The sequence below is a fragment of the Crocodylus porosus genome, unplaced genomic scaffold, assembly GCF_001723895.1.
Source record: "Crocodylus porosus isolate Cpor-Errol unplaced genomic scaffold, CroPor_comp1, whole genome shotgun sequence".
Classification (NCBI taxonomy): Eukaryota; Metazoa; Chordata; order Crocodylia; family Crocodylidae; genus Crocodylus; species Crocodylus porosus.
The window spans coordinates 240,047,374-240,064,080 of record NW_017728886.1 but is presented as its reverse complement, the minus strand read 5'-3'; the positions used below and the strand labels follow the sequence as shown (position 1 = coordinate 240,064,080).

The following is a 16,707-nucleotide window of genomic DNA, read 5'->3' as shown; positions in this document are numbered from 1 at the left end:
TTGCAGCCGGTTAGCGCGATGAAATAGCAGCCACTAACCCAGGCCGCTCAGCTCAGCCGCAGAGCTCCTGCTCCTGCGACAGCCAGAAGGGAACTGTGTCTCAGGCTCTGGCCTACGCTGGTTATAAAGGCCAGGCCCTGCCCTCTTCCGGTCATGTGACTGCCTGGTTGCCCCTGGCAACCCGGCACCTGGGCTGCCTGGGTGATTGGCAGCCCTGCCAATCACCCTCACAATCACGGAGCACCTCTGCGACTCCGTGACAATACTGTATTGTCTCTTTTTAGAAACATATAATATAAACTAAAAAAAAGGAGGAGTGGGGCCTAATGCCTACAGTAATCAACTAGAGTGAGGCATCCTACATTATTTTGCTGAAAAAAAGGGGGATAGTGTGTAGTCAAGGCATTAGAGTAGGACTCAGGAGGTCAGGGTGATTTTTCAGCTCTGCCATCTTTGTAACACTGGACAGTTCATTTAGAGCTTTTTGTCTCCACTCACTACTACTCTTGTTTCAGTTTAATTATATGACTAATCTTATTAGCGTCAAGGAAAAAATTAGGACCCTGAATTTACAAACATTGTATGATAAATAATCTCACTCTGGGTTACTCATATGCTTACATTTTCTAGTTGTTTCTATGTGTTTCTAGTTTTGAAGTTCTTTGTGTGCTTCATTTTCTTATCAGGCAAATAATATGTAATGTCTCCTTTTATATATCTTGCCTATTTAGATTAAAATCATTTTTGAACAGGGACTGCTTCTTACTGTAAGCATGCAGCAGCTTCCACAAGCAATCCACAACAATCAGAGCCTGTAGTGCTACCGCTAATTAAAACTGGTGGTGGAGTATGGACGGGAGTCTTCATCCTTGTCCCATGGATAAAATTATTCTTACTTTTTAAAAGTGAAATTTCCATATGAAAGAAATCTAAAGAGTAACCATGACAATTATTAATAATTCATGTAGTGTACAGCTGGTTCATTACCCCATCTTACAGCAAATCAATGTTGCATCTCAATGGGGGTACAAAAGCATATTCTTTATCATTAGAGAAATATCTGCTCTAGCTTTAAACCCTGCATCTCTAAAGAAAAGTGGCCTAATTCTTTCCCAGGTTTTATCAGTGTTCCATGGGATATACATGTTAGGTATTCCATGGGGTATAAATTGGGATAGATTTGTCTCAGAATTTTGTGGTATAATTTGAATGCTCTAGTGCAATAAGGTAACCTAGTATTATAGTTTCCTGAGAAGGCTACATCTAAATTATAGACTCCTCTAGTGACTTTTTTTTCTTCTACCAGGCAAATTAAAATTATGCTTTAATTTATTTTTTTAAATGTCCTTCCTTGAAAATCTTTCACTTCACAGCTTTTGAGGAGGTCACTGGTGCCCTTGGTTAATTAATTGGTTGCCATTTCATTCAGCATGTAAGTGTGATAAGAAACTGTTTTCATAGGTGAATCAAACAAATGTGTATACATATAGCAGGCCTGCCACTCTGGATATTTCACAGAAATAAGTAAGACAAATGAAGTTGTTTAAAAAGACAGACAGACTACTGGCACATTCAGTACCAGAGTGTCATGGCATATACAAGGAAGATTATTATCTTTTCTCAAAGATACTTTTCTTGAACCTCTACTTTTGTGGGCAAGAAGTGAGAAAATAGCAACTCTGGTTGGAGTTTTAGGTGCATGATTTTATTTCACTGAAAAGATAGGGAATATTTTCACTTAATTACATTAAACTTTTCTGACTGCAATTTCACTGACTTCAGTGTACTTACACTGGTGTAAAGTGAAATGGAGACTCATGCCTCAGCATTTGACTAGAGTTTAAGACATATGAAAGCACAGACTTTATCACACCAGATCAAACAAGTGTCCCATCTAGTTGAGTGGGAACATCTAGTACCTCATGGGAAGAGGAGGTTTCACTGTTGTAGTGCATGATTATACAGAAACCAGTCTCACATGCCATATCTATACAGTAAATGTATTGTGCCTCAAAGCACTAACCTCAAAAATGCCATGGTTTTCCAGGAAGGACCCCCTAAAACAGAAGCAGTATAGCTGTATGTGTGTGACAACTTTGAGAAGGCTAATTACCGCTGCTGAGCAGCAGGCCCATTAGCCTGACCTATGCTAATTACCCTGCCATAGTGATGTGCAGGCATAGCTATACTGCTTCTGTCTTAGGACACACCTGACTTGAAACAACTGGGTGTAAATGAGGGTACCACTGCTCTGAGTTCACCTTAAATACCGTACCATACTAAATTTGCCATAGGGCAGTTTTCTTACGAACCCGTCACAGCTGTTGTTGTGTATGGCTTAAAATATAGGCGAGGCATGGCTTTTTGTGACATCTTTTATTGGACCAACTGTGTAAGTGGGAGTGCACCTGGAAATAAGGAGCTGTTATTCAACAGGTCTTCCAGCTATACCTTTGGTCCAGTAAAAGATATGAAATGGTTTCTGGATATCAGAGGTACAGCAGTACTTGAACCATACTAAAATAAAAGGATTTAAATCCCTTTTCTGATAGTCTTTATATTTGGCCAAAATCTTCTTACTAAAATATTATACTACTCTTTACCTGTTGAATAAGTCAAAGGCAAAGTAAATCATCTTATCTGTGCTTTAAAAGTCCAGACATTTTTAAAGATTACTTTTAATGAAAGAAAATCCCATCTCTAAGATCTGGTCTGTATCCTGTTCTCAAACATATCTAACCTAATGCCTTTCAAAAAGTAAGTAATAGTGTTTTTAAACTGTCGGGTCTGGATTGGATTAGTGAATAAACCATATACCTTGCAACATAGGTTGTCTAAATCAAGCTTTCCTTCCTCCCTGGAGAGCTTCAAGAGTGCTGTCTACATGTTCTACTTCATCACTTTCTAAAATGACAGTAGACTTAACTCAAAATCTGTAGTTTGGCTTCTGTATTGGCCTTCTAACCTCTCTGGAATTATCGGAAGGGCTTTTTATGAAAACTTTAGGTGTAGTGCAGTCATGCTGAGATACCCTACTGGCTTCCATGCTGACAAATGTAACACATCATTTGTATGGTAGAAAATGGATTTCTGGCCTCACAAAGATCAGTACAATGGACAACATATTTAAATAAGTTTAAAGCTTGAGGCAAATCAATGTTGCTTTTATTGCTCCCAAAATGGACACGCACAATATTTAGCCAACAAAAAAATAACATTTGTTTCTTTATTATTTTGATCTCCCAAAGGTCTGTTTCAGCTTCAAGATGAAGTCTGCATAATGATAGTATTCAAACTGGTCCGTTTATGCTTAACAGCAATTTACTTTTATTTTAAATACTGTAGCCCATCTGTCCTGTCACCCCTCCCCCCATCCTACTCAACTAGTTTATTATTCTCAATAGACAGGTTTTTTAATATCTGGAAAACCATGTGTACTCACAAGAAAGAAGGGGGGCCCTTTACATCATAACTATAGCTCTTGAAAACATAACAATGTCACATTAAATAATTATAGTGGATAATTAGAGATCACATGGTTTGTTGAGAGACCACATCTCCTTTTTTGTCTTGCATATCACAAAGTCCAAGGTTTTTTGCTTATTAAATAATAATCCATATAAAATCAAAGTAGCAATAATTAATGTTATAGGTTTCATTTTAAGCAATGCATTTTAAATGTGTTTAAAATGCATTGATGAATAATATGGTAAGCTAAAAAGTGTTGGTGATGTTACCCTCTTAATGGTGAATGAATCTTCAAAGATCTGAGTAGTTATAATAATCCTTTAAAATGATCTGAATTTATCTAGAGTTCTTTGGTCTCAACACCAAGCTGGGAAACTCTCAAACAGGATTTCTTTTTTTTTTTTTTTTGTGAGATTTCTAGAACTTCCTTGATTTAAATTAGCTATAAACACGATGTATGAAATTCTGGCTTTTTGGGGGTCAAAGGCCATGAGAGCAACCTTTCTCAGGCTATTTAAGTATTTAAGTACTTCTGCCCTTTGAAACTAGTTACTTCAAAGTCTAAGTCAAAGTTTGACTTTTGCTCATTCTGAGGTTTGAGAGAAGGTTTCTCACTGATTCTTAATAAGGCTGAGTGGGCATACACAGTTTTTGAATTTCTCACAGGGAATTCACCCATCCCAAAAATATCTTCTTATCCTGTATAACCATGAGGTCTTTGTATCTAGGAAAAGACCACTGCAGAAATGCATTTATGCGAGGTCATTACATATACATCAAGAAAATATGTATCAGTTGTTCAATGCATTAGAGCAGTATTTTTAGTCTAACAAGCATTGTGTCTCCCCATCTTTGTACCATGAGTCAGACACTCTGCACACAGATATAAAGACCTTATTGCTAAAGAAGTAAAACATCTGAATATGTCTGCATAGACACCAAAGAAAAAAGGCCTAACAGCTTCTTTTTCCTTGTTTGACTGTCATACTTGTAGTAACACTGCCACAGTTAATAGTCATCACCATGGCATCATACCCATTTACTGTAGTTTTATGGTAGGAAACAAAGTAGCTACCTATATTGTGGTTGTCAGCTCTTCCCTATTTTCCACAAAATGATGAAAACATATAGAGATGAAAACTGCTGAAGAATAAGAGCCACATACACTGCATTACTAACTTAAAGATTTAGGGACCTTGTTGTCTTTTCTAACACTCAGCTAGGTTGGATTTCTGCTCTACCACTACCTTGTGAATGGCTATTGTTTCTCCAATGGCCGGTGTACCTTGTACTTTAACATGGAACATCGTCTGCCATGTAGGCGTATGGCCACCACACAGCTGCTATGCACTGCAACGTGTGCAGCCTGTGTCAGAAAGGAGTGCACATTGCTCTTTTCTAAAACAGTATCTTCATTATGAATGATAAATTAGTGCACAAGTTGAACTAAGACAATTTAAATGAACTCTTTTAGTCATACGCTATGTAAAATATTGCCATAAACAATATACTACTCTCTAACATTTCAGTTTCCTTGAAAGAGCATGAGAAAATATTCTGTCAGAATTATTTCAACCAGCTTTAACTAGAAGGTATTTTTAACAAAATTTAACCTGGTCTCATTCAAGTAGTAGATTGTTACCAAGTAATTTCCAAATAGGTTGGAGCTGAGCTACAGCATATATTTCTTTTACAAATACATCTATTCTTTATTTAAAGGCTAGAAGTGATAGAAAACCAACTGCATGCTCTGGTAAATTGTTAAAATAGGTCTCTGTGCTAGCGGTTAAGAAAATCAGGGGTTTGTTTCCAGTTTAAATTGCTCTAGCTTCATCTTCAGTACACAGTGCCTTTGTCTACCAAATTAAATACCCCTTTAGTACTAGGCATTATTTCCTCAGAAATTGGGAGTAAGAATGATGCAAAGGAAGTGCTCTCTGCCTTCCATATCTCCTCCACCTACTCAACAGCCTGCCTTCTGCTTTCATTGGGATAGATGGGATTATCTTGAATGGTATATTTTCTTAAATGCCCTTTTAAGTCCAAAATTAATATTGTTTCAGAAAGAGAGATTTCCGTTTGGTTTTACCTAGATTTTTAAAGCTTTATATTATTTTACCATAAACAATAAACCTATGGACTGAATTTCATCCGTATGTTGTTATTGTTTGTAACAGTTTATATTAATTCTCCATGATTTTTAATAGAAACAGCTACATATGGATATTATTACATTTTTCAGTTAAGTTAAATGACCTGAAATTATGCAGGCACTTTGCCACTGATCTATTATTCAGAAATAAAAACAAAGATGAGGAGAGAGAGAAAATAAAACTGACTTGAATAGGAAGTGGCCTGTTGGCAAGTTTGAAACCATTGGTTAGCTTATGGGTATGAAAAACATCTCTTTTGGCATAACCAATTGAATCACTGATCCAAAGGTCAGCGGATGAGATTAGTTAATTTCTTTATCTAATATTAATGAAACTTTTTTTCCTTTTGGTTAAATTCCCGCAACAGTATTGAGAGTGTTGGCACTGAAAAACCTCTTGTACAATGGAGATGTCCCTCTGTATCTACAACTCTTCTCTTTTAGATGTCTTCTAGTATTTCTTTGACCTTTATAAACTGTATACTCCAGAAAAGGAGAGTTGTAGTTGAAGAGGAAAGCATTTGCATACATTTTTTATACAACTAGCTATAGAATTTGTTGAAATAGGGTCAGTGATGTTTATATAGTTGGGGTCAAGATTTTTCTGTCTAGGGAGACATAGCAAATGGCTAGGATCCAGAGGTGCAGCCACTTACTATTACTTCTTCATATATTTTTATTTTATACAAGGACAGTTTTTTATGAAGTATTCTGAGAGTATCTCACCTAAAAAAAACCTTCTGATTTGTCTTCTGGAAAAAAGATCCCATCTATAGAAGCAGGCATCACTCACTTGGAGAATCTTTCTTTTCCCATCCTTCCATGCCACTTAATATCATCCAGGGATCCTGAAAGTTGAGAAGCATGATTATGACATCAAGGGACACATAGTACAATTATACAAACATTTGTCTGAAATAATAAATTGATTATTGCTTTTATGAAATCAAATTTATCCTCCATTATATGCATTGGAATAACTGTCCCAGAGTTAAATAGGATCTCTCTGCCTTGTCAGCATGCCTTCACAAACTTCAGTTATGCTGTGTTTTCAATATACTTTCAGCCTAATTTTCTTCATTATAAAAGTTTGTGAAATGTTCATTGTATTTCTTTATATGTAATCTTAGATTTAACTATTTAGTATAAAATGATTAGATAGTCTGAGTGGTCAAGTTTCCTTCATGCAAGAAGCTATATGTCCTTGTGCCTTTATAAATATACCGCATCTAAAGTCACCTATGAAGGATTTACGAAAGAATATAGGAGTAACAAGTGAGAAAAAATGTGAAGAGAAGTACATATACCATGAGTGCTTACATTATAAGTTTGGGAGGTTAGATTAGGTAAAAAATGGGTGCCTAATCTAACTTAGTTCACCCACATGTGGACCTTACTCTTAGATCCTTAGTTAGGTTGACGTAAGTGCCAAAATGCCAAACTGTGCAGATGTTCACCAAGGGTTAAATCAGGCAAAAATGACTGGCCTGATCTTACTGAGTTCACCTGAGAAGAGCACAAAGTTAGATCAAGCAAACTAACCAAACACTTGTACCAAAGCACAGTCCCAGGTGCACAGTCCCAAGCACAGTGTTTAAAGCACAGTCCCAGGGTTGGAAAGCCTAGCCACACCCCAGCCTGGGGCTGCCCTTTTCCTACCCCCAAACCACTGGGCTATTTTTAGACACCTGACCCCCAGATGGACAACCCCCTGTGGACCAGCTAAACATCTCAAGCCCATCAAACCCTCCCACTGATCCTGCAAACCACCGCTGATGCCAGTTTTGCAGATGTTTGCTGGTGCCAAGAGCTGGTGGTAGAGGGGGTTGGTCTGCAGCAGGTGTTGTCCATCTGAGGTGGTGAGAGGGGCTGGGGGGGATAAAGACGCCTTTAGGTGAGGGGAAATAGGGTCTCTGATCCCTAGACCCTACTTGCCCCCAATCCTGTCTCCCCTTCTCCCGCAGAACTGCTAGAGCCCGTGACCTAGCCCACCACTCTCCCCACTGAACCTACTTAGATCAGGCTCCTGGCACTGGGAAACACCTGTGAATCTGGCACCAGGGGCAATTTGGCAGGATCAGGAAGACTGGGAATTTGGTGAGGTCTGGTGGGGCATAGCAGGGGTAGAGAGGCTCTCTGATTGTTCCAGTCCCCCTTCGCCCTCTTACCTTACCGACCCACCGTGGGAACCCTCTAGCTCCTCTGATTCTGCCTCCCCCTCCCCCCACCCTGACTGACTTAGATCAGGCCCCCACCGCTGATTTGGTTGTTTATGTCTTTGCACAAAGCACAAAAAACTGCATGAACCATTTATTACCTAGCTAAATAACTGACAGTTAGTTTGTGCATGCATTTTCTTCAGCTGGGCATGCAAATTTGAAATCCAATAGCATGTATTTTTGCATGAGTAATTTGGAAAGCCACAATAACATATCAGTTATGTTTGGGTACTGGATAAAACATTACAGTCCACTAGTTTTCATTAAATATGTAGATCTGAAGGGGGGGCAGGTTGTGTTTTTATGCTGAAATCTAACAATAGTCAAAAAATGAAATAACATGATGTAGGCAGCATCTTCTATATTCATAAATGTATTAAAATGACCTAATGATAGCAATTATTATATTTTTTTAGTTTACTTGAGCATAAGATATTAGAAATGGAAGAAAGACATAAGGACGAGTTGGATACTTTGAAGGAGGAAAAAGAGAATCTGCAACGCTTGGTTTTACGACAAAGCTACATAATCCAGGAACTAGAGAAGCAACTAAACAAGGCAACAAATAACAACAGTATCCTGCAGAAACAACAGCTGGAATTGATGGACACAGTTCATAATCTGGTCAATCTCTGTTCCAAAGAAGAAGGTGAGACAGTAACATTTTAAAAATTAAAACTGGAAAAAGATTTCTGGGGGAGGAGGAAAAGAGAGTGTTTTGAAAGGAATTGAAATGTGTAGGTTCAAAATAAAATAAAATATGACATTCTAAACTAATGGAGCAGAAAGCAGGGCATCTTAGAGATAAGCTCATTCAGAGAGGAATAAACTTTTGTAGGCGACAGCCTACTTTGTCAAATGCTATAAAATAGGCTGTTGCCTATGACATCTTATGCCTTTCTGAGTGAGTTGGTCTAAGGTGCCCCCCTGAATCGTCTTCTGCCTAACTTCAGACTGCCATGACAAACTACGTCTCTAAACTAATTAAGGCCAAGCAGCTGATGAGAGCTTTTGAACACAGACAAATCTTAAGACATGGCTGAAACTGAACCTGATGTTTAACCTTCCTTAGTAACGTAACATAGAATTCTTATGATACACCCTTAGATGATGTAAATTGGGACTCCTTCATTGACCTCAATGCAGCAAGTCTCATTTTTACTCACTAATGATCTACTGTATCCTTGTGACTAGCCTTCTGATCTTTAGTTTATCTGTTTGCATTGTTTGTTTCTGATTATACTGACAATATATTAGGTACTGAATGAACAAGGCATATAGAATACAGCCTCCAAAAAATGTCAGTGTAAATGAAGAGACTATATAAGAAAAGTCAAATATTAAATTAATATTAATAGTAATGTTAATCAGTGATGATAACTAGTGATACAATTTATTTAAAATATACTAATCAGTATATTTAGTATAATACAGATACAGACGCACACAATGTATATGTATTAATAACTAATGCAGACACAAAGACTAGTAAAGCATTATTGAAAAGCAACTGGAGACTACTTTCCACCTATATATGTATAGCTCTGGTCTATATATATATAAACCATAATATTTGTCTCATTTTGTGTGTTTGTGTGTGTGAGAGAGAGTTGCTCCTTTCACATAACTTATTAGTGATCATATTTCCTGTGGACATCTATGAAGAAAGTCAGAAAGGATTTTAATTCTCAAAACAAAGGAACCTACAAACTAACCCTTCGGGCATGTCCACACATGCAGGCACACAGGCATAGCAGCTCAAATAGGAGTGGCATAAATTTGAGCTGGGGATTTTTATCCTTAGCACATGTGCCTGGACATGCACGTTGGCATGGGGCAAGTTGTGCCACTTGGGGCAAAATAACCTTGCCTGGCTCCTCCCGGATCTGCAACCAAGGGGAGCTAGAGGCTGGGGCCAGCACCTGTGCTGACCCCAGCAGTATAAAAAGTGAACAGCTCAGGGCTACTTGCCCTCAAGAGCTTCTGGGGCCTAGCCAGTTGGTACCTGGGGACACTACCCCTTGTGCCAGCTGGACTGCTGAAGCAGCCCTAACTTGGAGTGGCCCCTGCTCCTTGTACCCACTGCAGCAGTCTGGTAGTAGAGGCTTCTGCCTGCTTGTGACCTGCTGCTACCTGCAACAGCATCCATACCTTTGGACCTGTGGCCCCATGGCTGCGCCCCTGCCAGAACAGATGGGGTGCAACTATCACCCAGAAGGTGTGCTCCTTGTGGTGACCCACTTTGAACTGTCAAAGCATGTTGTCTTGTCCCCAAATGGCCAAGAGGTTAGCTACCTCATCTGCCCTCCTGCTGAGTCCCCAGTGCTGGCCCTGGACAGGCTCCTCTGTATGGGTCTTGCCACTTGTGTCACCAGCAAAGAACCCGGTGTTCCCTGTTTATGAACTGCAAATTTCTGATAAGAAACCCAAATACTCTTATTTAAATATATAAAATAGTGTTCTTCCTGTATTAAAATGAAATGGCACTGTATATAGGGAGGGCAATATTTTATTGATATATTTGGGCAATGTTTTGTTGATATATTTACAAGTGTAAAGCAATTTCAAGGTGGGGTTCGGGGAGTTTGTGGGTAGATGTAGGGCTTGTGGGTGGATGTAGGGGGTGAGGTTTGGGAGGATATGTGTCTTGTGCAGAGATCCAGGGTTTGTGCCTGGGTACATGTATGAGGGGTTTGTGGGGGTGGCTTTGGGATGTGGATGTTGTGGGTGGATTGCGGGGGGACTGTGTGTGTTGGGGGGGGCTGCTCAAGAGGGGTGAGTCTCCTGCCTCTCCACAGGGTGCAGCCCCCCACACAGCACATGGACTGCCCTCTCTGCAGGCTCCACAGCTTCCCCCCACAGGGCACAGGCCCCCTCTGCATGGCACACATGTGTCCCTGCGGAGCTGTCGTGCACCCCCTCCTCGGAGCTGTCATGCACCCCACCCCCCGCTGGGCCCTCAGGCCCCCTCCACAGGGTCTCAGCCCCCCCCCACAGAACCCACAGCTCACCCCCACAGCAGCAGCGGCTGTGGGGCACTCAGGGCCCGCTGTGGCCAGAATCCCCAGGGGCATGGCTTAAATAGCCTCAGAGCTGGCACTGCTCATGCTGCCTATCACAGGACAGGACCAGCTCAGTGTGGTGTGACATGAGGCTATGTGGCTTCAGGCAGCACCGGGGCCACTAGGCTGTCATTCAAGGGTCAACACCACTCGCAGGGACCCTGTGTCATGCCAGGCCTGGTCCTGCCTCCACAGGCTCCGTGCATTTTTGGGTCGGGCCAGTTCCCTGGAGGCAGGACCCAGTGCAGCATGATACACTGTCCCTGCAAGTGGCACCGACACCTTGGTGACAGCTTGAGTGGCCCCAGTGCTGCCTGAACCTGTGCAGCTCCACATGGCATTACCCCGAGGTTGGCTGTTCCTATGACAGGTGGCACAAGCGGCGCCAGCTCTGAGGTGAGCAGGGCTGCACTGTGCCTCTTGGGGCTCTGGCCGCAGTGGGTGCTGAGTGCCCCATGGCCACTGCTGCTTTGGGGGAGCTGGGGCCCTACAGGGGAACCACACCCCCTGACTAGCCCCTCCACGCCCACACATCCCCCACGTATGCATGCCCCCCCAGTCCGCCCCCCAGTCCCTACTTACCAGGGACAGTGCCTGGGTCAGAGCTTTGCACCGCTCCTGCTTGCCCCAGCATGTGAATGCAGCATGCTGGAGCAGCAGGGAGCACCATAGAGATGCTCTGGCTGGATGCCAAAGCGTGTCTGGAGGTCCGACCCCTGGCTTGCCTCAGTGCATGGTGGGGAACCACACCCTGCACCACTTTTCACTGTGTTTTTTTTATTTGGTTTGAGATGCTGCCAGAGGCACATGTGTGCTCATCTGGACACACCCTAAGGTGTGTGGAAGGCCTTTTCTTAGTCTAAGGGAAAGGACATAGATACCATGGGAGTGGTGGACAGGTGGTATAGCAAGGTTTGTAGTACAAGGTAACTCAGAAGAAGGCAGTATGTAATGGGTAAATTTCCATGTAGGGGAAGCAGTCATGCAGCACAAGGATGCTGAGGAAAAGAAGGAGATTGATTTAGAAAGAAGTGCAAGGGGAAATTCAAGGTGCGGTGACATGGTCAGAAAAATAAGCAGAGAAGATAATCTTAGTTATTGTTTTGGATGGACTGATAGAGGGGATAATGCAGATGCCAACATTCAAAGTGAGCCTGAGGTAGAGAATATGTGATTTGGCCAGGAGGAGGTCACTAGAGAGAACACAGCTAGAGATGAGGGAGACATATTCAAGAAAAATGTTATGATCATAAAATTCAGTGAGCTTGAGCTGAAAGGAAGAAGAGATGCAATGGTTGGAGAGAGAAGTGATTTGGAAGAATGGCATTCTTAGAAGGCCAGCATGTACATGCATTGTCGTTATATAACTCTGCATACTGCATCAAGACATATTTCAATAGAGTTGTGCAAGTATTGAAAAAAAACTTATTGCCAGGGCTGTATTGGTTTCTTCCCTATGAAACATTCCCCAGAACCTTGTATAGCTTGATTCTGAATTCCATTAAGACTGGGACAAGTCAGTCAGTCTGCATAGTCAGATCTTCTTGAGAGTATACATTTTTTTTATGTCTACTTTCATTTTTTCCTTTAGATGTTGCTGTCACTTATTCTATACTAAACAGCTGTTTGGCATTTTCAAGTACATAAAGTCGTTCTTACTAGTGTGTTCCCATACCAATTGTGAGGCATTGTGAAGTAATACAAATCCTTTAATAAGTTTTACAGCCTTTTGGCAAAGAAATCTGGCAGAATTCTGCTCAGAATGTTTTAATAGAACTCAGGAGCAATTTTAAATTAATATCAATATAAGCGATATATCATTCTCATATACAGATAAACTGCAAGCTTTTTTAATGGCTAAAAGATTTTCCAGTCGTCTTGTATTTGATTCACACAAAATGTTTTCCCTTTAATTTTAAAAATAGCAGACATTAACTATTTCTTACAAAGACTTTGACCCATGATTTTCAAACCCAAGAGTCTGAACTGAAGCACTAAGGTCCAAAATCGGGCATCTGAGTAAGTAACTTTTTCAAAGTAGTCAGCACTCACAAGGTCCCACTGATTCAGTGGAAACTTGTAGATACTCTGCATACTTGAAAACCAAGGTATTTTCTTTTTGCAAAGTAGATTGGTTTTGACTAACTTAGAAAATCATGTTTCTGGCCCATATGTTCTTCTATTTATTAACTCTTTCAGAATCATTCTTTGACACATTTTAACTAATACATTTAGACAGAGATAGAGGATTTGCACTGAAGAAGTGGCTCAATTTAAATCTATTTAACAGACATTTTTGTAGTAACTAAAGGACCCAACAGAGCTTTTTTAAAAAAGTAAAATAATAAACATTACATCACTCTAAAGAAATTTGGGACATTAACACATATGACGAGTCTTTAAAAATTATCATTGCATCAGTTATGTTATGCTAAAGACTGCAGCAAGTACAAGGTATGCATCTTGGGAGGACAAATTGGAGCAAATATATCATTCAGTGTAAGTATATGCTATAAGTGAAGTGGTGTTCAAAATGCAAAATATGAACTGAGAGTTGAAGTTTATTAAGGCAAAGAGACTAACAATTAAAATGTTATATATAAATCAATGGTACACTTTCCTCTCTTACACTGCACTCAGTTCTGGTTATCCACTCTCATAAACGATATAAAAGAAATGGAAATGGTCCAAAATAGAGTAGAATAGAATAGCTAGAAACACTAAAATCTCCATAAGAAAGAAACCAAACACAAAGGATTACTTTGTTGAGAGACGACATAAATAAGATGACACAACTGAGATATTAAAAATAATGAATGGTATAAAGAAGATCAAAATGAACAGTTCAACTTACCTGTTGTCATAATACAGGAGAAAGGGAACACCCAATAATACTGGAAATTATTTTCTCCTGATAAAAGGTTAACCTGTGCAGCTAACTGCTATTAGATATTACTGGGCATGTTTACACATGAGGTTAATGTGCACAAATAAACTCCAGATCATATTCCTCCAGAGTTTATTCATGTGCAGTGCATGGAGCCCAGTCAGAGCAGAGGGGACCAGGAGCATCAGTCTGCTGGACCAGGGGCATCAGCCTGCCAGCCCAGGGCTCCCCTCACTGGACCCCCCATACTGCGGAGGGGCTGAGGCACAAGGATGCTTCAGTGCAGGGCTAGTTGGCAGGCAGCCTCCACACTGAAGCACCCTCGTGCCCTAGCCTGGGCTGGCTGCTCCAACTGGGCTCCATGTGCTGGAAGTAGCTGGCTGAGATGCAAGCGTGGTTTAGCACAGGAGCTGCCTATTGGTTATTTCCACACTGAAGCACCCTGTGCCCCAGCCAGCTGGAGCAGTGTTTACACATGCAATGATGAGACGTTTATTAGTTTTGTGTGCCATAAAAGGGGCACTTATGTAGATGCTGAAATGTTTACTGTGCAGTTAATTAGGCAACTAAACAGTAAACATCTTATGTAGACATGCCGACTAACACAAGAGGCTTAGTAGGACTTTAAAAATGTTTAAACATGTGTATGACTAAAAAGAACATCTACCAAAACGAGATAGGGAAATTAACAAAGAAAGTAAAACTTAAAGCTTCAAGACATAAATTAATAACCCCATAATCCTTGGGATTAGGATGAAATATACCAATTAGATAAATTATGTTATAAACATTAAGCATGGGAAGTCCGTAATATACCCTTAAATGGAGCCATACCCCCAAAAACCCTCAGGTACAGGATCCCTCTAAGATGAGAGACCTAATAATTGAGAATATCAGGTAAGTAAGTTGCATGGATTTTGTAGAAAGATGGGAAGTTCAATAGCCTGAGATGCAACATGGACTAGTGGACTAAACAAGGCACCATGGGTCAGGTTTTCAAAGGTTAATTAAGTGCCCAAAGCAGAAGTTTGAATTAATTTTTAAAGTAACTAAAGGTTTTGGTCCTTTTGGAAAATTCTGTTAGATGCCTCTGTATCTGTAGGTCTGTAAATATTTTCAAACAGGAATTAATCTTCTGAAAAGGAGAAAAATAGGAACCTTAGCTCTGACAGCAGTCCCCCTTTGGCTTTGCCACATAACAAGGTTCATGCTTTTCAAACTTAAGAGCTTAACATTAGCAAAAAAGGAACCTCAGATCGTAAACTTACTCATTCTTTGCTGGATAATACAGCCACCCTTTTTTTTTTATTATTGTTTTACTTGAAACAAAACTTGTTGTCAGCATCATTCTTAGACACACCAGTCAGGAGAGGGTAATGACATGATCACAAGGGCCATGTTCAGACAAGTATTTGTGACACCATATACCGCACCAGTGCAGACATGTCTGAGGCACCACATACTGTACATTCAACTGTCCTCCATGCTGCAAGGTAGCAGTGCAGGAGTTGGAGGTGGCAGGGGGGACTGACTCCGAGAGATCCCAGGGTCAAAAAAACTTGCTAAAAAAAAGTGGAGCAGTGCACACAGGGACAGTGCTATGCTGCCCAAAACCAGATCCCGGCTGGCTGGAGCCATTCTCCAGCTGCCAGCTAGGCTCTGAGCACCAGGATCACTGGTGCTACAGCTCCAGGAAGCCCCCAGCTTACTTGCTAGCTCCAGCCTCCCCATCCCCACCTGGGGTAACCTGCTGTGTGCTGGAGGGTATGTGGCACAGGTGTTCCCTACATACAAGTAGCAGCAGCACTCTTGTTCCCAGGGAAACAAATGCCTACACTTGTACAGACACGGCCATGAAGGCTATCTTGGTTGGAGTGACTTGAATACTAGGGCTGTGCGAAACAGCATAGTTTCATGTTGACGTCTGTTTCACTGTTTTGAAGGGAAAGTGTTTTCTTTCATCTTTTCATTTCAGAGCACTGTTCCATTTCATCAAAACCGTTTCCCTGTTTCAATTCTGTTTCGACGTTTTGTCCATAGGCTACAATGGGGAATCATGAAAATTCCTATACTTTTGTCATTTCTTGCCTGATTCAGATGAAAATTACAGGAATGGTAGCTCCTTTTGAGGACATGATGCCTGCCAAGTTTTAGGGAGATAAGTGTAGGGGTTTCTGGGAAAATCAAAATGCTGACAAGTAAAACTTGTGTCACTTGCTGGTAACAGCAGCCTCCTGTCATCCTGCGTTCAAACCTGGGGGCCCACACCCTCAGGAGAGCTGTGGAGCTGAGAAGCTGCTCCAAGCACAGCCCTGGCTTCATGTATAGCCCTGGCCAGTGGCTCTCCCCCACCTCCCGTTACTGGCCTGAGCTCTGTGGGGCTGGCAGAACTGCTTGGAGCTCAGCCCTGGTTCTCCCCCACCTCCCACCACCAAGCTGCTCTCCAACAGGCTTCGCCAGCCCCATGGAGCTGAGCCCAGTGGTGGGAGGCAGGGCAGAGACACTGGCCAGGGCTACACTTGGAGGGGCTGTGCCAGATTCCTGCTGGGCAGGTGCAGCCCCTGGATCTGTGCGAGGGATGACAGCAGGCTGCTGCTGCTGGCTGGGACTGGTGCTGAAGCCAAGTAAGCCTGGCTTCAAAACTCAAAATGTTTCAAAACTTTCTAAACATTTCAAGTGCTCTCATTTCATTTTAAAACTGTTTTGAAGGCTTTTGTTTTGTTTCAATTTTGCTGTTTCAAGCTCAGAACGTGGCAAAACAGCTTCAAAACAAAACACCCAGTGAAATTTCACACAACCCTATTGAATAGGCTGAAGTATTTTTTAAAATTCTCCCACCATTGGTCTAGCATGATTTTTGCTCCATCAGCAATAGTAAGAACAGAAGGTGCAGTAGCAACTAGTCACTGTGCTGTGTTA

General features: G+C 41.3%; 1 protein-coding gene across 2 annotated transcripts in view; it reads left to right on the top strand.

Moving 5' to 3' along the window:
- Positions 1-16,707, top strand: part of ANGPT1 (angiopoietin 1) — a 253,626-nt gene that overhangs the window by 124,834 nt on the left and 112,085 nt on the right. For both annotated transcript variants that reach the window (XM_019551851.1, XM_019551859.1), the window contains exon 4: positions 8,256-8,488. In XM_019551851.1, the coding sequence (XP_019407396.1) occupies positions 8,256-8,488 (233 nt within the window). The remainder of the gene's footprint in view (positions 1-8,255; positions 8,489-16,707) is intronic.